The following is a 15,920-nucleotide window of genomic DNA, read 5'->3' on the forward strand; positions in this document are numbered from 1 at the left end:
GCCAGACACATGATTATTGGAGAGCTACTACTAGTAGTACTACTAGTGATGCTCACACTCCCCCTCCCATGCATGCACTCCCTCTCTCTAGACACACCAATCATTCTCACTCACATACAACCACAAACCTACACCTACACAACAACAATATTTTTTAGAGACAACACAACAATTAGCATGCATTTACTCTCTCTCTCTTTCTCTCTCTCTCTCCCCCTATAAAAGGACATCTCATTCACACCACAAGTCCACAGAAACCACGAGCTCAAACTCAAATAAGCCATAGCATAGCAAGGAAGCTAGAAAGCCCAAAGCGTACACTGCAAACACATGCTGCCGCTGGTGAACATGCAGGCTCCGCCGGAGAGAGAGATCAGCAGGCAGCAGCAGATGATGACCAAGGTGTCCATCACCATCCTGGTGATGGCGCTGCCGGTGCTCTACGTCTCCGTCCTCCGCGTGCCGCCGGCCACGCTCTTCCGGGACACCACCTTCTGGTTCCTCATGTCCAACTCCATCATCGTCGTCATCGCCGCCGACTCCGGCATGCTCTTCTTCGGCTCCTCCGCTTCCGCTTCCCCGGGCGTCGACGACCGCCCCTTCGTCGTCTCCAACTACAACGGCGACGCAGCAGCGGTGCCAATGGTTAGCGTCTCCAGTGACGAGCCGCTGCTGCCTGTGGTCGTCGTCGAGGACCAACCGTTGGTTGTCGCGAGGGACATCCTCCTCCATGGCGACACGGCCGTGGACAGCCATGCACACGCATTGGTTGTACGAGGCGAAGAAGATGTTCGGCCGAAGATGGCCATGTCCGGCACGCCGTCCTACGCTTACCCCACCCGTGAGGGTGACGACGACGGTGTGATGGTGAAAGCGAGGCTGACGGCGAGCAGGAGCCTGGCGAGGGAGGAGAGGGCGGCGAGGAGGCGGCGGAGCAGGTCCCACTCGCACGCGCTCGTGGCCGCCGTGCCCGACCCCGTGGTGGAGGACAAGAGCGTGGTCGTCGTGAGGGACGAGAAGCTCCGGCGCACGGCCACGGAGGGCCGGCGCCAGCCCACCGCCGCAGAGGAGGAGGAGAGCGAGTACTACGCGCGGCTCTCCGACGAGGAGCTCAACCGGAGGGTGGAGGACTTCATCACCAGGTTCAACAGGGAGATCAGGCTGCAGGTCGAGAAGGAGGAGCTACAAGCCTGATCCATGAAACCTCAGTCCAAAACACAAGAATTCCACAGGAAAGGAACCAGTTCAGTTCCTGACGGTCGAAAAAAATTCCTGCCTTCCAAACGGGACCTCAGCCGAAGCTTCGTGCCGCCATGTCGCGACGCGTGTCGCGCCGCGACCATGTACATGTTGTTCTTAGGAGGTTGGGGGTATTAGCTGGCTAGTAACTTAGTAAGGAGCTTCCTCTTTTTTTGGGTAGATCGATCTTCTGGTGGAGATGGAGTGAGAGTGAGAGGTACATCAGCGACAGAGAGATTGTAGCACTTCGATGAGGCTTTGTATTTTGCATGCATGAGAACAGTGAATAAACTAAGAGAGAGGGAGCAAGGGAGATGGATTAGTAATATATATGTGCTGTGTCATTATCTAAAAGATTATGCTATATCTTGTTTACACTAGCTTCCATTGACAAACAAGCTGTACTCTGTCTGTACTTCCTGCAGGAAGATCTTGTCCTGTGGAGAAATGGTAAAGTGGGCCCACCTCAAGAGCAAACCATATTTATACACAGATACCCAAATCTTGGTCATGTGCAGTAAAAATGCTAAAATGGAAACTTGAAGTGAGTTTCAGAGTTTGTCATTTGTCTAGTTGTAAGTTGGATAAAATTCAATTCCATATCTGTGGTCTGCCCACTTGGTCTCCTTTGGCAAATCAGCTGAAGATCCTCTTTTGCAATCAACCGAGGGATCTTGTTTTGCAATGGACTGTCTCTGTGACAAGATCTTGTCCTGGAGATCTACACAAGTACACAATCGTTTTTGATTAATGGCTCCCGAGGAGAATCTAAATCTGTTATTTTGTAGCGTATCATTTATTGTTTCATCTGCCTTGACATGAGGATCCAGATGCAGGGGAGGAGCAGAGCAGCTGCATAAAAATAAATACAGTAGGAGACAGTGAAACAGCTCCTGTCATGTATTAGTACGGCTTGCCTGCCTAATTGCACTATGAGTAGTAAGTAAGTAGTGGTAACTCGTGACATAAGTATGGTAGATTTAGATCTCAGTCCCTGAAAGAGGGGCCAGTTTGCCTGAGGCACTGTGAACAACAGTCACTTGATGGGCATCAGGCTCTTAGATATTTCTTGGGATGAACAGGGTTAAAATATTTGTTAATATGTTCACTGTTATTTGGTGGTGTTAACTGTTAAGTGAGCATGAGTTGTTTCTTTCCCATCTTAACACAAGGAAAAGTCTTCTCTGCAAGCAAATTAAGCAAATGAGTAAAGTAGCTAACCAATCACTTACTACTTAGCTGGCTTGCTCCAAGGTTAATCAAGCTCTATTTTATCATTTTGGTAAGCTGATGATTGATGGCTAGCAAGAAAAGGTCGTAGAAGTTATCTTAACACCACATCATCACCCAACCGTAATAAAGTAGAAGACAGGCATTGACACAGCTACTAATTACTCTGAGGTGTCCATGCCACGTCTGTAATTCTTGTGACATCAAACTTACTCAAAACTGTGTAGTCAGCATGAATGATTTGAACTAGCTGGTTAGCACTCTCTGATTGAGATGAATCAAATCATGCACTACACTTATTTGGAGAAACCAAGGAGCTAGATCAATATCGGGTCGAATTCCAAGATGCCACCGGATTATTTCGCCCCCTGACAAGGGCTTCAAGTTTGCGCGGAAAGATAATAAACCCTCTAAATATATGTTGTGTCGGCTCGATTCGCCATTGCTTATTCACTACAAAATGTGTTCCATTGAGCCCCTATTATCATCAGTGTTGTTGTGGCTACTCCCATGTATTATAGTTCCTCATGCATATGCTGAAATTAGAATTTATATATATATATCATGTGACATCTTGGGCAGGAAGATCAAGCCAAACCACACCATGCTGGAAAGAACAAGCTGATCTGATCGACTGCAAAAGCTCAAATTTAATAATGTGTTGTCTCATCATGTGTATACATACACCAACCCATGGTTGCCCTGGAGATAAGGCACAAAGCCCATGCGTGCGCCATCTGGTTGAAATGGTTAAGGATGGGCACAAATACAAGCAACAAGACAACACACTTGTGTCTAGCATATCAGATTTGACTTTGTCCCACACGAAATATCCTTGGCTTGACCTGATTGCACGCCTAGATCGCGATATGTGTGAGTGATCCAAGCTAGAAGGTCAGTAAAGTTTTCGGCGAGTGTTTGCTTTTTAGCTACCAAACCCTGATACTTTTAGATTAGTTACTCACTTACTCCACACAAAGTGTCCAATTATAAGCTTTATCTTGGATATGTTGGGCTTTCGAAAGATTGTTCATGGTTCTTTGGAATGCTTTCTGACTGAGGTTTCCTCCGACGCTGCTGTGGCTTTTTCAAACCATATCTGTTCGCCGATATTTTCACGTGACGGAACGATTTGTTGAGAATGATCTTATTGAGATGAAACGACAAAATATCGCCGAATTAGTAGGAAAAAGAACCTTTAAATAAATAGATTAGGCAGTATATCACGGGAGCACAACAAAATAAGAAGCGACCCTTATGCTTAAAATATCTTCTAGAGCCTTGACACGTTGGAAAACTTGGACCTCATGTGTTAGACGGACTCTGCAGGCCGACTGCAGGACACCTCGCCAAACTTAAAAGTGACCCCTGTGCGCTGTATCCTATCAAATTTGGTTGCCTGCGCCCAATGGCAGCACGTACCATAGGCATTTGTTGCACGGAAATGCGGTCGAAAGCGAACACATTGACGCAAGGACGAGACGTTTAGGGCAATGAACAATGCACCAAGCATATTGTTGCAAAGAGGACAAATAAAGACATAATTTATCTCTATGAGGAGGTACCTTTCAGTCAGTCGTTTTCTTCTTGGCATATGCATCAGGCTAATGCAACTGGTTGAGTAAAGCGCAGATTTGTAAAGATTTCTTCTTGAGAAGATCTTGGGATGAGCACATGTGTGATAAAAAAATTTTACTCGGTCTAGGTGCATAGTATTTGTTGCATATGTAATCTTTTACCACTCCTAGTTATTAACCAAGAATGGATCCTTGATTGCATGGGTTCTTCATGTGCCACATCCGCTCCAGATTATAACAGTGCCAACTAACCAATATTTTTTGGATCTGACACACTAGTATGAGAAATGAGTACAGCTCTATATAGAAATACGATAGTAGTGGCCGCGTAAATTCGGAACAGATAATTCTTCTATTAAAAGGGGATAAAATTTCAATGTCAGAAGAAAAAAAATTAACTTTTGTACCAGCTTGTAGTGTTGGACTAGTTATAATGGCAAACAAGGTAATCGGCAAAGGTAAACATCCACCTAAGCACAGGCGGAGTTCATTAGCATGGACGGATGGGGTATCGACACGTGTTGTGCGGCCGGCCGACCTCCCTCTTGTGACTTGACTTGTAAGCCGAGGTGACAAGAGCACCAACTAAACTGGCGGCGGTTGGCTCCACCTTTCCTAACCCTGGAGATGAAGCTCAATCAGGGAGCCTGGCCATGCCTCCCTTGACGGAGACAAACGTTTTGCTCCTTCCATCTTAGAGCTCCATTCTAGAAATACAATGGGTCTTATCGTACCTTCTAGCAGCCTCAAGCACTCATTTTTTTCGCCAAAAAGAGAGCTTTATAAATTAGGCAGAAATTTTACTAGAAGCCTCAAACAAGCGCTCGTTATTTATTTATTTTTTTTGCCAAAATAGAGCTTTATAAACACTGCCTCTCTGTTTTGCCCTCTGACAGGCCACGGAATGTGTAAGTTCACACGACGGCAAAAAATGTGCGTGCACTACAAGTGAAAAAAGGATCAAACTGGTAACCTAAAAAAAGTTCAAACTGTTGAGAGCTTGGAAGCTCTTGCCCAGGTGCTCTTTCCTTGATGATGCCTTGGACGTGTGACAGTACGAGCTGAAAGGGATAAACATGATCGATCTGGGATGTTGAAGCAACCAGCCTCCCAATAATGCATCAGAAAGAGATGACCGGCCCGGCCGGTGGGCCGTAGAAGAATCTACACTGCCGGAGGAAAAAAGGCTACTTGGGCGGCGGAGTCCGGCAGAAAGAGTCGGACTCAGATGTACTGTACTCTTCTCTCGACCCAATTGCACGTACATGCCTTCAAGAAAAGGGGTGTGCATACATTTCCTACCAAGGGAAAAGTGACGTTTGGTTGTATGGTTAGGGTGGTTGTCCTATCAGGATCATGGATCAACCCAATACCCTCAAATGATCTCACTCAGGCCCTAGACTAGAAGCCTTAGGTCATTGATCCAATCTAGGAAATTCACAGCACGCGGTTCTCCGGCAGGGAACAGGAAAAAAAATCCTATCATCCTTTTCGATCTGATATTGCTCCTGAACGTGTCGACCTTATCCCCTCGCCCGACCCGCTCCCACGAGGGGGGGGGGGGGGGGGGGGGCGATTCCCTCGACCGGCCGGCGCCGGCGCCGGCGGGCCATCTCACCCTTCGCGCGGGGCAGCCTCCTCGCGTGCTTGCGCGGCGCTGGGCAGGGCGCGGCGGCGCGACGTTGACGGCCGGGACGCCGGCGACGGCGGGGGCTGTTGGCGACGCTCGGTGGGCTGCTGGGTGGTGGTGTGCCCCGTTGTAGCCGCGGCGGCGAGATCCGGCTCGGCCCTGGCCGGATCCTGCTCGTGGCGGGCGGTGGCGCGGTGGATGTGCCTGCTGAAGTCGGGGACGGCGGCTGGCAAGGCGTAGCTCGGCCAGATCTGACCTCCTGCGGGGCGGGCCGTGGACGGCACGGGTCAAGGAGGGCGGTAGTGGTGCGAGCCAGGGGTCGGGGACGGCGGCAAGCAGCTCGGCCAGATCTGACCTCCTGCGGGGCGGGCCGTGGACGGCGCGGGTCAAGGAGGGCGGTAGTGGTGCGAGCCAGGGGTCGGGGACGGCGGCAAGCAGCTCGGCCAGATCTGACCTCTTGGCGGCGCGGGCCGCGTTCGGCTAGGGCTGCGGGCGGCTGCCTCGACCGGGGCCATCTAGGCTGGGCGGGGTGGCGGCGCAGTGGCGGTGGTAGCAGATCTGCCCGCGGCAGCGGCCGGCTTCTCCGGCGTCGGCTCGTCTGCGTTCGGACCGTCTCGACCTTCGCCCCATCTCCTCGTCATCCGGGCGCTACTCCCATCAAAGGGCTGGTCCTCACCCAGCTGCGGTCCACCGCTCGTCTCGCGCCCGGTGCTGCAAGACCGAACTCGTCTCGCGCACGGTGCAGCGGGATCGAGCTCGTCTCATGCACGATGCAGCAGGACTGACCTCGCCCCCCTCTCGGTGCTGCAGGACCGAGCTCGTCCCGCGCTCGGGGCAGCAGGACGGGTCGGTGGATGCCAGTTCTGGCCGGCCTATCGGGTCTCGACACTGGGGGTCGCCCAGGGGTGCGAAAGGTGGGACCTTTCCGCTCGTCTCTTTCGTTGGGGTGGAGGCGGGTCTCGTGTGAGGTGGTGTCAAGGTCTTGGATGCCGGGGCGGCGGCCCTGGTGGTGGTAGCACGGTGCTTTTGGGCAGAGCCCGTGCTGTGGCGCTGCTCGATCACCATGGCCGTGTGGGCGGCGTGGTTGCCGGGATGTGGCGTTCGGTGGCGGTGAGTGTTGGCCGAGGTGAAAATCTGTTCTTTCTTCGGACGGACCGGCGGCGGCGAAGATCGTTCCCTTCTTGAAGGCGTCGTCGCGACTCTCATTGCCTGTCATGCGGCTTCAGGGGAAACTCTGATCCTTGGATCGGGCGGTGGCGGCGCTCCGGTGTCGTACCCTTCCTGAAGGCGCCGCCTTGAAGCCCATGGTTCGTCATATGTAACTTCATCTCTTCGTTGTGGTAGTGCTAGGAGTGGTGTTGTTGTGCTCAGCGCCTATGTATCTTGCCTTGGGTGTGTGCGTGTGTTGCGGTGACGTGTGTTTGTACTGGATGCTTGTTAGTCGGTGCTTTATATATAAAGCGGGGCGAAAGCCTTTTTCGGTAAAAAAATCCTACGAGCCAAAGATGCCAGACTTAAAATTCTACGAAACAAAGAAGGCCAACATTATTTGACAAAAGGAATACCAAGCCTGGAGTCAGGCAGCCCCTACTTTTTGAGATGAAACTGATTCTTGGTCTTCCTGATGGGAACAGGAAGGACCATCAGCCAATAAATCAGATTTCCTTTACCTTAAGTTGCTTCTTCACAGGTGTTGACTGGCTAGCTTCCTCATGTAGTCATGAGCGCTGTACTTTCGATGTGACCTGTGTACTGTATGCAACTCCAGCTTCATTTCTTTTCTCTGCGGTTCTTATTGGCAACGATCACCTTCTAACCTTTTTACACTCCAGTCATCACTAAGTTATTTTTCATGGAGAGAAACAGAGGAAACTCATGAATTAAACAACTTGGGCTCTTGTAACAAGATGCCAGTAACAAACTAAACCTGAGCATTGGCACGCTGGCCTGTCGGGCCCAGCCTAAAAGCCTCGGACTTCCGGACCGAACTTAGGCTCCTCTTTTAGCCCAAAACCCAAAAAACCTTAACAGAGCTTTTTTTATTTTTTTAAATGGGCATAATCCTTCATTGATTATTCCGAAAATGATTTATTTATTAATTATAAAATTATGAAAAGTAGCCATTTTCCTGGTCTGGGCCCAGGCTTGGCGTTTTCAGGCCGGGCTTTACACGGCCCGGCCCTTCCCGAAACAAAGCTTAGCCCAGTCAATACCCAGGTTCGTAGCAAACAAATGCTTGCTGGAGAGACCAAAAGCCTGGCATCCAGGCCAAGCTGGGACTTCTCTTTTTTCGCCCAAAAGCCCCAAAAGGCCCTAACAGAGCCTTTTTTATATACATTTTTTTAAAGGGTATAATCCTTCATTAATTTATTCTGAAAATGATTTATTTATTATTTTTTAAACACGAAAAACAACCATTTTCCTGGACTGGGCCTGGGCTTAGCATTTTCAGATCGGGGCTTTACAAGGCCTGGCCTGAAACACAGCTTGACCCAGTCAATTGCCCAGGTTTGTAGCAAACAAATGCTTGCTGGAAAGTCCATCGTTGCTATGAGACTCATTTTGTTGGCCCAACTCTCTCACATCAATATTTTGCTACAGTATTATTTGTCTTACTAAGGCTCTACTATTGTAGAGCTTGTTACTATTGATGAGATGATATATTATCTTTTATATTACCAGAACCTCTTGAAGAAGCATCATTGAGCAGATGGCAGTAAAGAATGTAGCAAAGAGACAACTTGCATTGATTGAACAGAGAATATACATCGGAGCTAATTAAATGTTTAATAAAACCTGTTGCTCACATCAGTTCCATACACTATGAGATTCGGTACCGACCGTACAACAGTGTCGATAGGGATGGCAAAGTTCACCCCAGATGAAATTCCAGATCCTGCGAACACAGAGACACGAGGATCCGTCAGTGTGCAGACAAGCTTTCACTTCAGTATATCTGCTGCACTGAATCCTGCGCACTGAGAGATGGTCCATTGGTGGCTGTACTACACGTAGCTCTACATTTAAGTTGTGAGACCTGCCCCAAGAGTTATGTGTGCCAGAACCAGGGGTAGCATCATGTCAATCTAGTACATATCGAGCTGGCGATCTATGACTACTACTCCCTCCGTAAACTAATATAAGAGCATTTAGATCACTAAAGTAGTTATGTAAACGCTCTTATATTAGTTTACGGAGGGAGTAGTTTCTAGCCGGTACAACCAACAGGTTTGCCCAAGTTGCTGTGCACCTATCATTAAAGGAGTGAAAGTGATCCATCGCACCATCTATAGAATGAAAATAGTGTAATCTTGACAGCGAATGTGCTTGAGTTTTGTAGAAGAAGAAAAAACTTAGCTTCCCGGAGGACCAAAGCAGAAAATGAAATAACTTAACCACGGTGTAAGACACTTTGCCTACCGCCTAGGGAATGTCATGAAAAGGAGAATAAATATTGATCTTGACATTTTGTTAAGTGTTAACCATTCCTTTCATTTTTCTTTTTTCTTTTTTTGAACTGAATATCACATAGAAAAAACAGAGCTTAATAGAAAAATTCACAAGGCATGAAGTTGCATTGCTTCGGTTAGTGCTACAACATGTTAACAGAAGATAGTCAAGGATTAGCACATACTTATTGCAAATATTATTACCTACTTGATTCATTGTTCAAAAATAAAACCTACTCTAAACCATGCCATGTGACAAAAGGAAAGCCAAGGCGCCTCAATAGTCAAGCTCAAGACAGACAACAGGAGGGAAAACAAAATATCTTCAGCAATCCATCTTTTGATATTGAGGCAATACCTTTACGTGTGAACGTAGCTGTATTAACTCCAATTACATGGCCATAAGAGTCAATTAGTGGGCCTCCTGAGTTACCTGTCGATATTAGCAAATTTTGTAAATAACGTTATATATTATTCAATGCATGTTAGAGGTCAGCTTATGTGGTCAATGAATTGTGCACAATGAGGAACGAGACTAAAAAAAGGAAAAAATGGAACATAAGTCATAAGAGGAACAGTAGAAGAAGAAACACATAGTTACACCCCCAACTCTTTCGAGATTAAGGGGCTGGTTCCTCCTAAATGGCAGTTTATCACACTGAACCACGAGATATGCACACTGAAAGTTTGATCTCTCCCTTCAACTAAACGTGCTTATATGGCTTTGTATGTGATCTTGTAAAAGCAAAAGGAGGTTGGTGCAGTATGCCTGTGATGTATTTCTAGGTATGGAGGGACGCAAATTACAATCCACCTGTTAATGCCAACTTGACAGCCCCAGAAGGTCCCAATCTCCCTGCAGTCGGAACACATCACAAATCCTTTTAGCAGACACCATATCTAGTATAGGTAGACCTTAGCAGACTAGCAGTACCTCACAGCTGAATCTCAACCTTAACTAGACTATTGTCAACTTATATACAGAAAATATGTCAAGAATTTCAGTACAGTTAAGATCAGGACAATGGGACCATCAGTCCACTGACTAGCCAAGGGTATCAAGAAAAAACCTCCTGACTTCTCTTCTCTAAAATCTCATTGAGAAAGTTATACAGGAGAGATTTAGTTAGGGTGCATTTTGGGTTTTAGGGCCTGTTTGGTTTTTGCCCAGGCTGGCCCTGCCAACGCACGGGCGAGCCAAAAAATTGGCGTAGCTTTTTGCCGCCGGCGGCTTGCTCTCTCGCTGGCAAGAAATTGAACTGGAGAGCCGAGGGCAGCGTGGGCACGCCAAAAGAGGGTTCGATCCAAACACCGCTGAAGCACTTGGTCAACGCCAATTATTTGGTTTGGCAGGCTGGGGCTCCCAACCAAACAGGCTCTTAATCCCTGGATTTCATGCACCAAGACGGATTACGCGTTTGGGCCAAATAGATTCACCCATGCTGTCCCAAAAGGTTACTGTCTAAACTCTAAAGAACAATCCTTCACCAACAAGTTATTATCCAGAGTTCCATACAATATAAATGTGTTCCCGTGTAATTTACTGGCAATGCATGATATGCAGTGAAGCAAGACATTACCGGCATTTATAGCAGCATCTGTCTGTATGGCCCCACGAATCACCCTCCCATTGGGAGATGGTATCTCCCTCCCCAGTCCACTAACCACCTATAGGATACTTCAGATCACAATCAGATAATCAGAATACTTTGACATATCAAGGGAGGTTTAAAATTATTCAAAATTTCCTAGGTGCATCCATCTTGGAATGATGAACCTCTGGCAATTTAAGTAGTTGGTATCTAACAAGAAAAATGGATAATTTTAAGGTGGCATTACCCCAGTAGTTAAGGTGTGTTCATATCCTAAAGGGTTCCCAATGGCAAAGCAGCTCTGCCCAACTCGTAAACCCTGTGACGTGCCAAGCAGAGCAGGCCTCAACCTATCACCATCAACATCAACCTGCAGAACCAATCTGACTTCAAAGAGTGCAACATGGAACCAAATTCATATCACTACAACTGCACTACTCCAGCCAAAAGAAGTGCAATCCAGCCAAAAGAAGTGCAATTGCAAACCTTCAGAACAGCAAGATCATATGTTGGATCATATCCTATTAGCCTCCCTTCCTTTGAGTAACTGGTGCCAGTTGAATCCTCCAAGAACACCTAAAAAAACATTAAATAATGGCTCAAACATGCATAAATAACAGTCTCTCTTCTCTCTCTAAAAAAGTCATAACAGGCTGAAGTACTATCTTTAATGAGTAGATTGTAAGAACGGAAGGGAGAAACCTTGCATCGATGAGACTCAGATCCATCCCCAGCTAATTTTGCAACCACATGGTAATTTGTCACCTGATGCACCAACATAATCAATCAATCAGAAATTTCAACAACAGATTAGATGATTCAAGATGAATAGTATTCCCGCAGTGTGTTCTAGCGAAAGACAAACATTACATAGAAGTTCCAAGACAAAGAGTTACTGAAAAGTCTTGCGGTATAACATGATTACAAGTATGGTTCTATCAGAGTTTTAAGAATCGATTTAAAATAGTGAAATGTATCTGGTTGCAGACATAAAAGTAAAGTAATAGTGGCATGACAAACTTAGTCCAGGGAGATCAAAGGTTCCACACTCACAGTGAGCGAGTGATCAACTCTGCAGGTTTGCACCAAACGATGCAAGCATGCATCCGCACAAGCAAATAAAAACCCAGTGTAGGAAAACTACAACTGTAGACAAAAGCAAAAACTGCACAAGGGGGGAAATGCCACTGGAATTGCCAATTTTCGTACTTGTGTGGTACCAGATATCATTGAGATGTCAACCGAGCTCTAATTCTATCACTAATTCGCATCAAACAGTAACCAAATCGCACGCACAACGTCCCACACCGCCTGCTCCCATTTTATCTGAAGCTCGATAAAACTGAACCCAAAGGGAAGGAAAAATTAAGGCGCTCACAATGTGGCCCAGGGAGTCCCACACGAAGCCAGAGCCGGTCCCCTCCACCGTGGCGCCCCCCTCCTCGTCATCCACCGGCTGCGCTCCCCCGCCGTCACGTCCCCGCGTCCGCGGCGGCGGGGCGACTAGGAGGTCCTTGATGAACACCACCGACGGCGTCGCCTCCTACATACGGTGACAGACAGAGAGATGGTAGGGTTTCGCGAAATGCTCCAGTGAAGCGGAGACAAGGAGTTGGGGATAGTGATGGTACCTACCTCGAAGAGGCGGACGACGTGGGGCTCGTCGACGTCGTCCTCGCCGTCGGGCTCGGCGCGGGCGGGCCGCGGAGGGGGCGCGGCGACGGCGAGCAGGAGGAGCGCGGCGGCGGTGCCGCGGCGGGTGGAGAAAGGGGCTGGGAGGTGTGGAGTCCGGCGCGTAGGCGGAGGTGGGGTTGGGGCTGGGCGGAGGAGGAGCCGGAGCAGCGGCTGGAGCGCCATGTCGCGTCGAAGGGAGAGGCGCTGGTTCGTTCGCTCCAAGCGCGCCCGCTATCTGATGCGTGGCGCCGGGAGTGAAGCGAAAGTGGTCAACGTTTGTTTACGCCTTCCTAGTCGGAAAGCGGGGACGACCTATTGCCTTTTCTTTTTCTTTTTTTGCGGGAAGACCTATTGCCTTTTCGTGTTCAAAAGTTTTTCAGCGATTAACTCGCCTTCATTCCGTTTAGTGGCCCACGTGAACGGGAGTAATCTTCTGCAACCTCTTCGACTAAACTTCTATTTTGGAGAAAGTTGCCAATGTCCATGGACATAAGTATGAAGTAATGTATCTTTTCTTTCTCACACTTCTCCCATCACGGTGGTTCGACGTGTGATGCCAGAAGTAAGGACGATGAACATGGATTCTTTTTACTACCTTCTCTCCATCGCGGAGATCCGACGGTGTGGCGTTAAAAGTATAGAGTAATGCGTCTATTTCTCTTGCTTCTTTGAAGGCATGTCGCCTTGCTCGTGTGTGTGCGCGCCCCCAAAACTCTCGCGAGAGCTATCAGCTTGGGTTGATGCTCTCCACACCACCTAGAGCTATTGCGCCCTTGCACCATCGCATCATTTTTTTCTATTGTTTGGGAAAATAGCAGGCATGTGTTTCACTCCCGCAATATCTTCGACTAAACTTCTATGTTGAGAAAAGCTTCCAACGTCCATGGACATAAGTACGGAGTGGTGTGTCTTTTTTTCTCACACTTCTCCCCATGGCGGTGGTCCAATGGTGTGATGATAGAAGTATGGATGAGTAACATAATTGATTTTTCCTACCTTCTCTCCATCACAGTGATCTGACAGTGTGATGTTAGAAGGATGGAGTGATGTGTCTTTTTTTTCTCACTTCCACGAGAGTCCGTCGCAGTGCTCACTTGTGTGTGTTCAGAGCCAAAAGTATTATTTAGAAAAAATAGTAGCACACCACCTCTCTCTTCCGAGTCACCCATCTACACCACTTGTGAGCTTCACTTACTCTTGCACCACCGTGTTTTTTATATTATTTGGAAAATAGCAACATGTCTTTCTTTTCTATAACCTCTTCGGCCAAACTTCTATGTCGGAGAAAAGCTGCCAACGTCCATGACATAAGTATAGTTTCAGTGTTTTCTTACTTATATAGTATCAGCAAGGAGTTGGGAAGTTCTTTTCGCTTATTTAGCAGCATTTTTTGCGAATGCAACAAGTAATTTTATTCAATAGTTGCAAGGGTTACAATCCTCTGTTACAAGCTGCTAGATACATGGGGTTCACTGCCGTAGCCAACATGCGCTGCTAACTTTCGAATGACCAAAAGTTTGCAAGGCAATGAGCAAACCCTGTGTAGTAGTATTAGACATAAGGACGAAAACAACTCAAAATTTAGGTCCAGATTATATAATTTATATCTAAGTCATCCTCCTCTCTTTAGTGGCGGAGCCAACTATCCAGCAATATAATTTATATCTAAGTCATCCTCCTCTCTTAAGTGGCGGAGCCAACTATCTAGCAAGTTTTGGCGTCCGCCATACTCATAGTTTGTCGTGTAGAATATTGTATGTATTTCCTGTTACATGTACATACATACTCGTATACTGGCTACATGGTTTTCTACTTTACATTTTTTGGCACACCTCAAAAATATTCTTGCCTCTTACTCTGTCTCTCCTTTTTATTGGAAACATGCTAGAGATGAGCAACTTTTAAGCTTATCTTTTAACTCGATTACATTTTTGATTATATTGTAATCATGAATCATCATTGCATAGTACATGAACTCTATATGTACTGTGTTTCTTTTCAAATTATGTGAGTGAAATATTCTAAATTGAGGACATTTTATTTGTCGAGTAATTATGCATTGCATCGTAACTGAAGTACTGAACTATTTGTACGAATGTGCTTTCTATCTAAATTATGCGAGGGAAATATTCTAATTTGGGGACATTTTATCTGTCAAGTTATTATGCATTGCATAGGACCTGAACCTTTTTTTTGCAGGGACATAGTACCCGAACCCTGTGTACTACCAGTACTACTATGTTTCTGTTTAAAATATGTGAGTGAAGTATTCTAATTTGGGGACACTTCATTTGTTGAGTAATTATGCATTGCACACATTCTGTCTCGGATAAAGCACCTACAGTGTATCATGGCAAGTAGTAGCACAAAATAGAGTTAATGATGTTGTGGACTTGCAGAGTAAACACGAAGATGGTGTTCATTCCATAAAATATTTGATACCAACATACTTGCTGATCCAAAGAAACAAAATGTTTCTTTTTTCAAACGGGCTAACCCCTTTTCATTAATCGATGAGCCGAGATGTTTAGTTCTGACAAGAGCAGCAATCTGGGAATGAAAAACAGAGGTGACGAGTTGGGGCAATAGCAGAAAACCCACTGTGAGTGATCTCCATTGAAGCTATGGAGCGAAACCTTGCTACCACCGGCAACCACATCAGTAGAGTTCAATAGAGTAGAGAAAACCACACATAATTCAGTGGGTGAATTGGTTAAATTTAAGTTAAACACATTCGTGGATGACTCAAATTGTTTAAGGCAAGACATGTGAAATCTGATGAGTTGCTCCCTCAAATCCACAATACAGAAAACAGGTTATAGTGAGTTGGGCGTAGGCCCGGATTACACAACCCTAACGAACCCCACTCCCCTCCCTGACTCCTCTTCTGAGGACTTCCTTTGTCAATAAAGAAGAAAAATACCCCCCGGCAAATCGATCGATCCATTTGCTCCTAGGTCTTTGGTGAGGCCATTGCCAGCCCCAATGGCAAGGCCAAGACCAACCGTCTCCTAAGGATTTATTGGTTTAACACATGATGAAGGAGTTGATACATTCATATTTTAGGTGTCGCGTTTATTTTGAAATGTTAAATGGCCAGCACCAACATGACGTGTTTAATATTCTATCGCAAGCCTATCTAACTCAAAAGGCATGCACTCATATAGCCCATCACATTTACCACAACAAGTATTGAAGATGTATCCAAGATTTGGGCCTTTTAAAGGCAATACTTTGACACATCTCCTTGTGAAAGAAAAGGACAAAAGAAGAGAGAAAACAGAGATTAAAAAACCTAAGCAAATAAAATGCAATCCTATAGAACAAAAGGGAAATGGACATATAAAAAAGGGAAAATGAAAGGAATAGAAAATAAAATATAAAAACAAGAAAAAGGAAACAAGTTTTTTTTTTGAGAAAAAGGAAAAAGGAAACAAGTAAGGAAAACGACATGGAAAGAACAAAAAAAGATGGTCAAAACAAAGAAAAACAAAAAAAAGGAAGTCATCTAATGGGCCGGCCCAAGAAT

The 15,920-nt window shown here is 46.4% G+C and overlaps 2 protein-coding genes across 2 annotated transcripts; one reads left to right on the forward strand and one right to left on the reverse strand.

Annotated features, from left to right (window-relative positions):
- The first annotated feature begins 238 nt into the window (after positions 1 to 238).
- On the forward strand, positions 239 to 1,569 carry LOC123119288 (uncharacterized). Its single transcript, XM_044539034.1, has one exon. The coding sequence runs from the start codon at positions 331 to 333 to the stop codon at positions 1,192 to 1,194; it is 864 nt and encodes a 287-aa protein (XP_044394969.1). The 5' UTR covers positions 239 to 330; the 3' UTR covers positions 1,195 to 1,569.
- Positions 1,570 to 8,400: 6,831 nt separating this feature from the next.
- On the reverse strand, positions 8,401 to 12,655 carry LOC123119289 (protease Do-like 5, chloroplastic). The gene is made up of 8 exons (XM_044539035.1): positions 12,353 to 12,655; positions 12,096 to 12,260; positions 11,420 to 11,482; positions 11,204 to 11,293; positions 10,965 to 11,087; positions 10,706 to 10,793; positions 9,484 to 9,558; positions 8,401 to 8,572 (listed from the first exon to the last, which is right to left on the reverse strand). The coding sequence occupies exons 1-8, from the start codon at positions 12,572 to 12,574 to the stop codon at positions 8,463 to 8,465; spliced, it is 936 nt and encodes a 311-aa protein (XP_044394970.1). The 5' UTR covers positions 12,575 to 12,655; the 3' UTR covers positions 8,401 to 8,462.
- Between the last annotated feature and the right edge of the window lie 3,265 nt (positions 12,656 to 15,920).

The sequence above is a fragment of the Triticum aestivum genome, chromosome 5D, assembly GCF_018294505.1.
Source record: "Triticum aestivum cultivar Chinese Spring chromosome 5D, IWGSC CS RefSeq v2.1, whole genome shotgun sequence".
Classification (NCBI taxonomy): Eukaryota; Viridiplantae; Streptophyta; class Magnoliopsida; order Poales; family Poaceae; genus Triticum; species Triticum aestivum.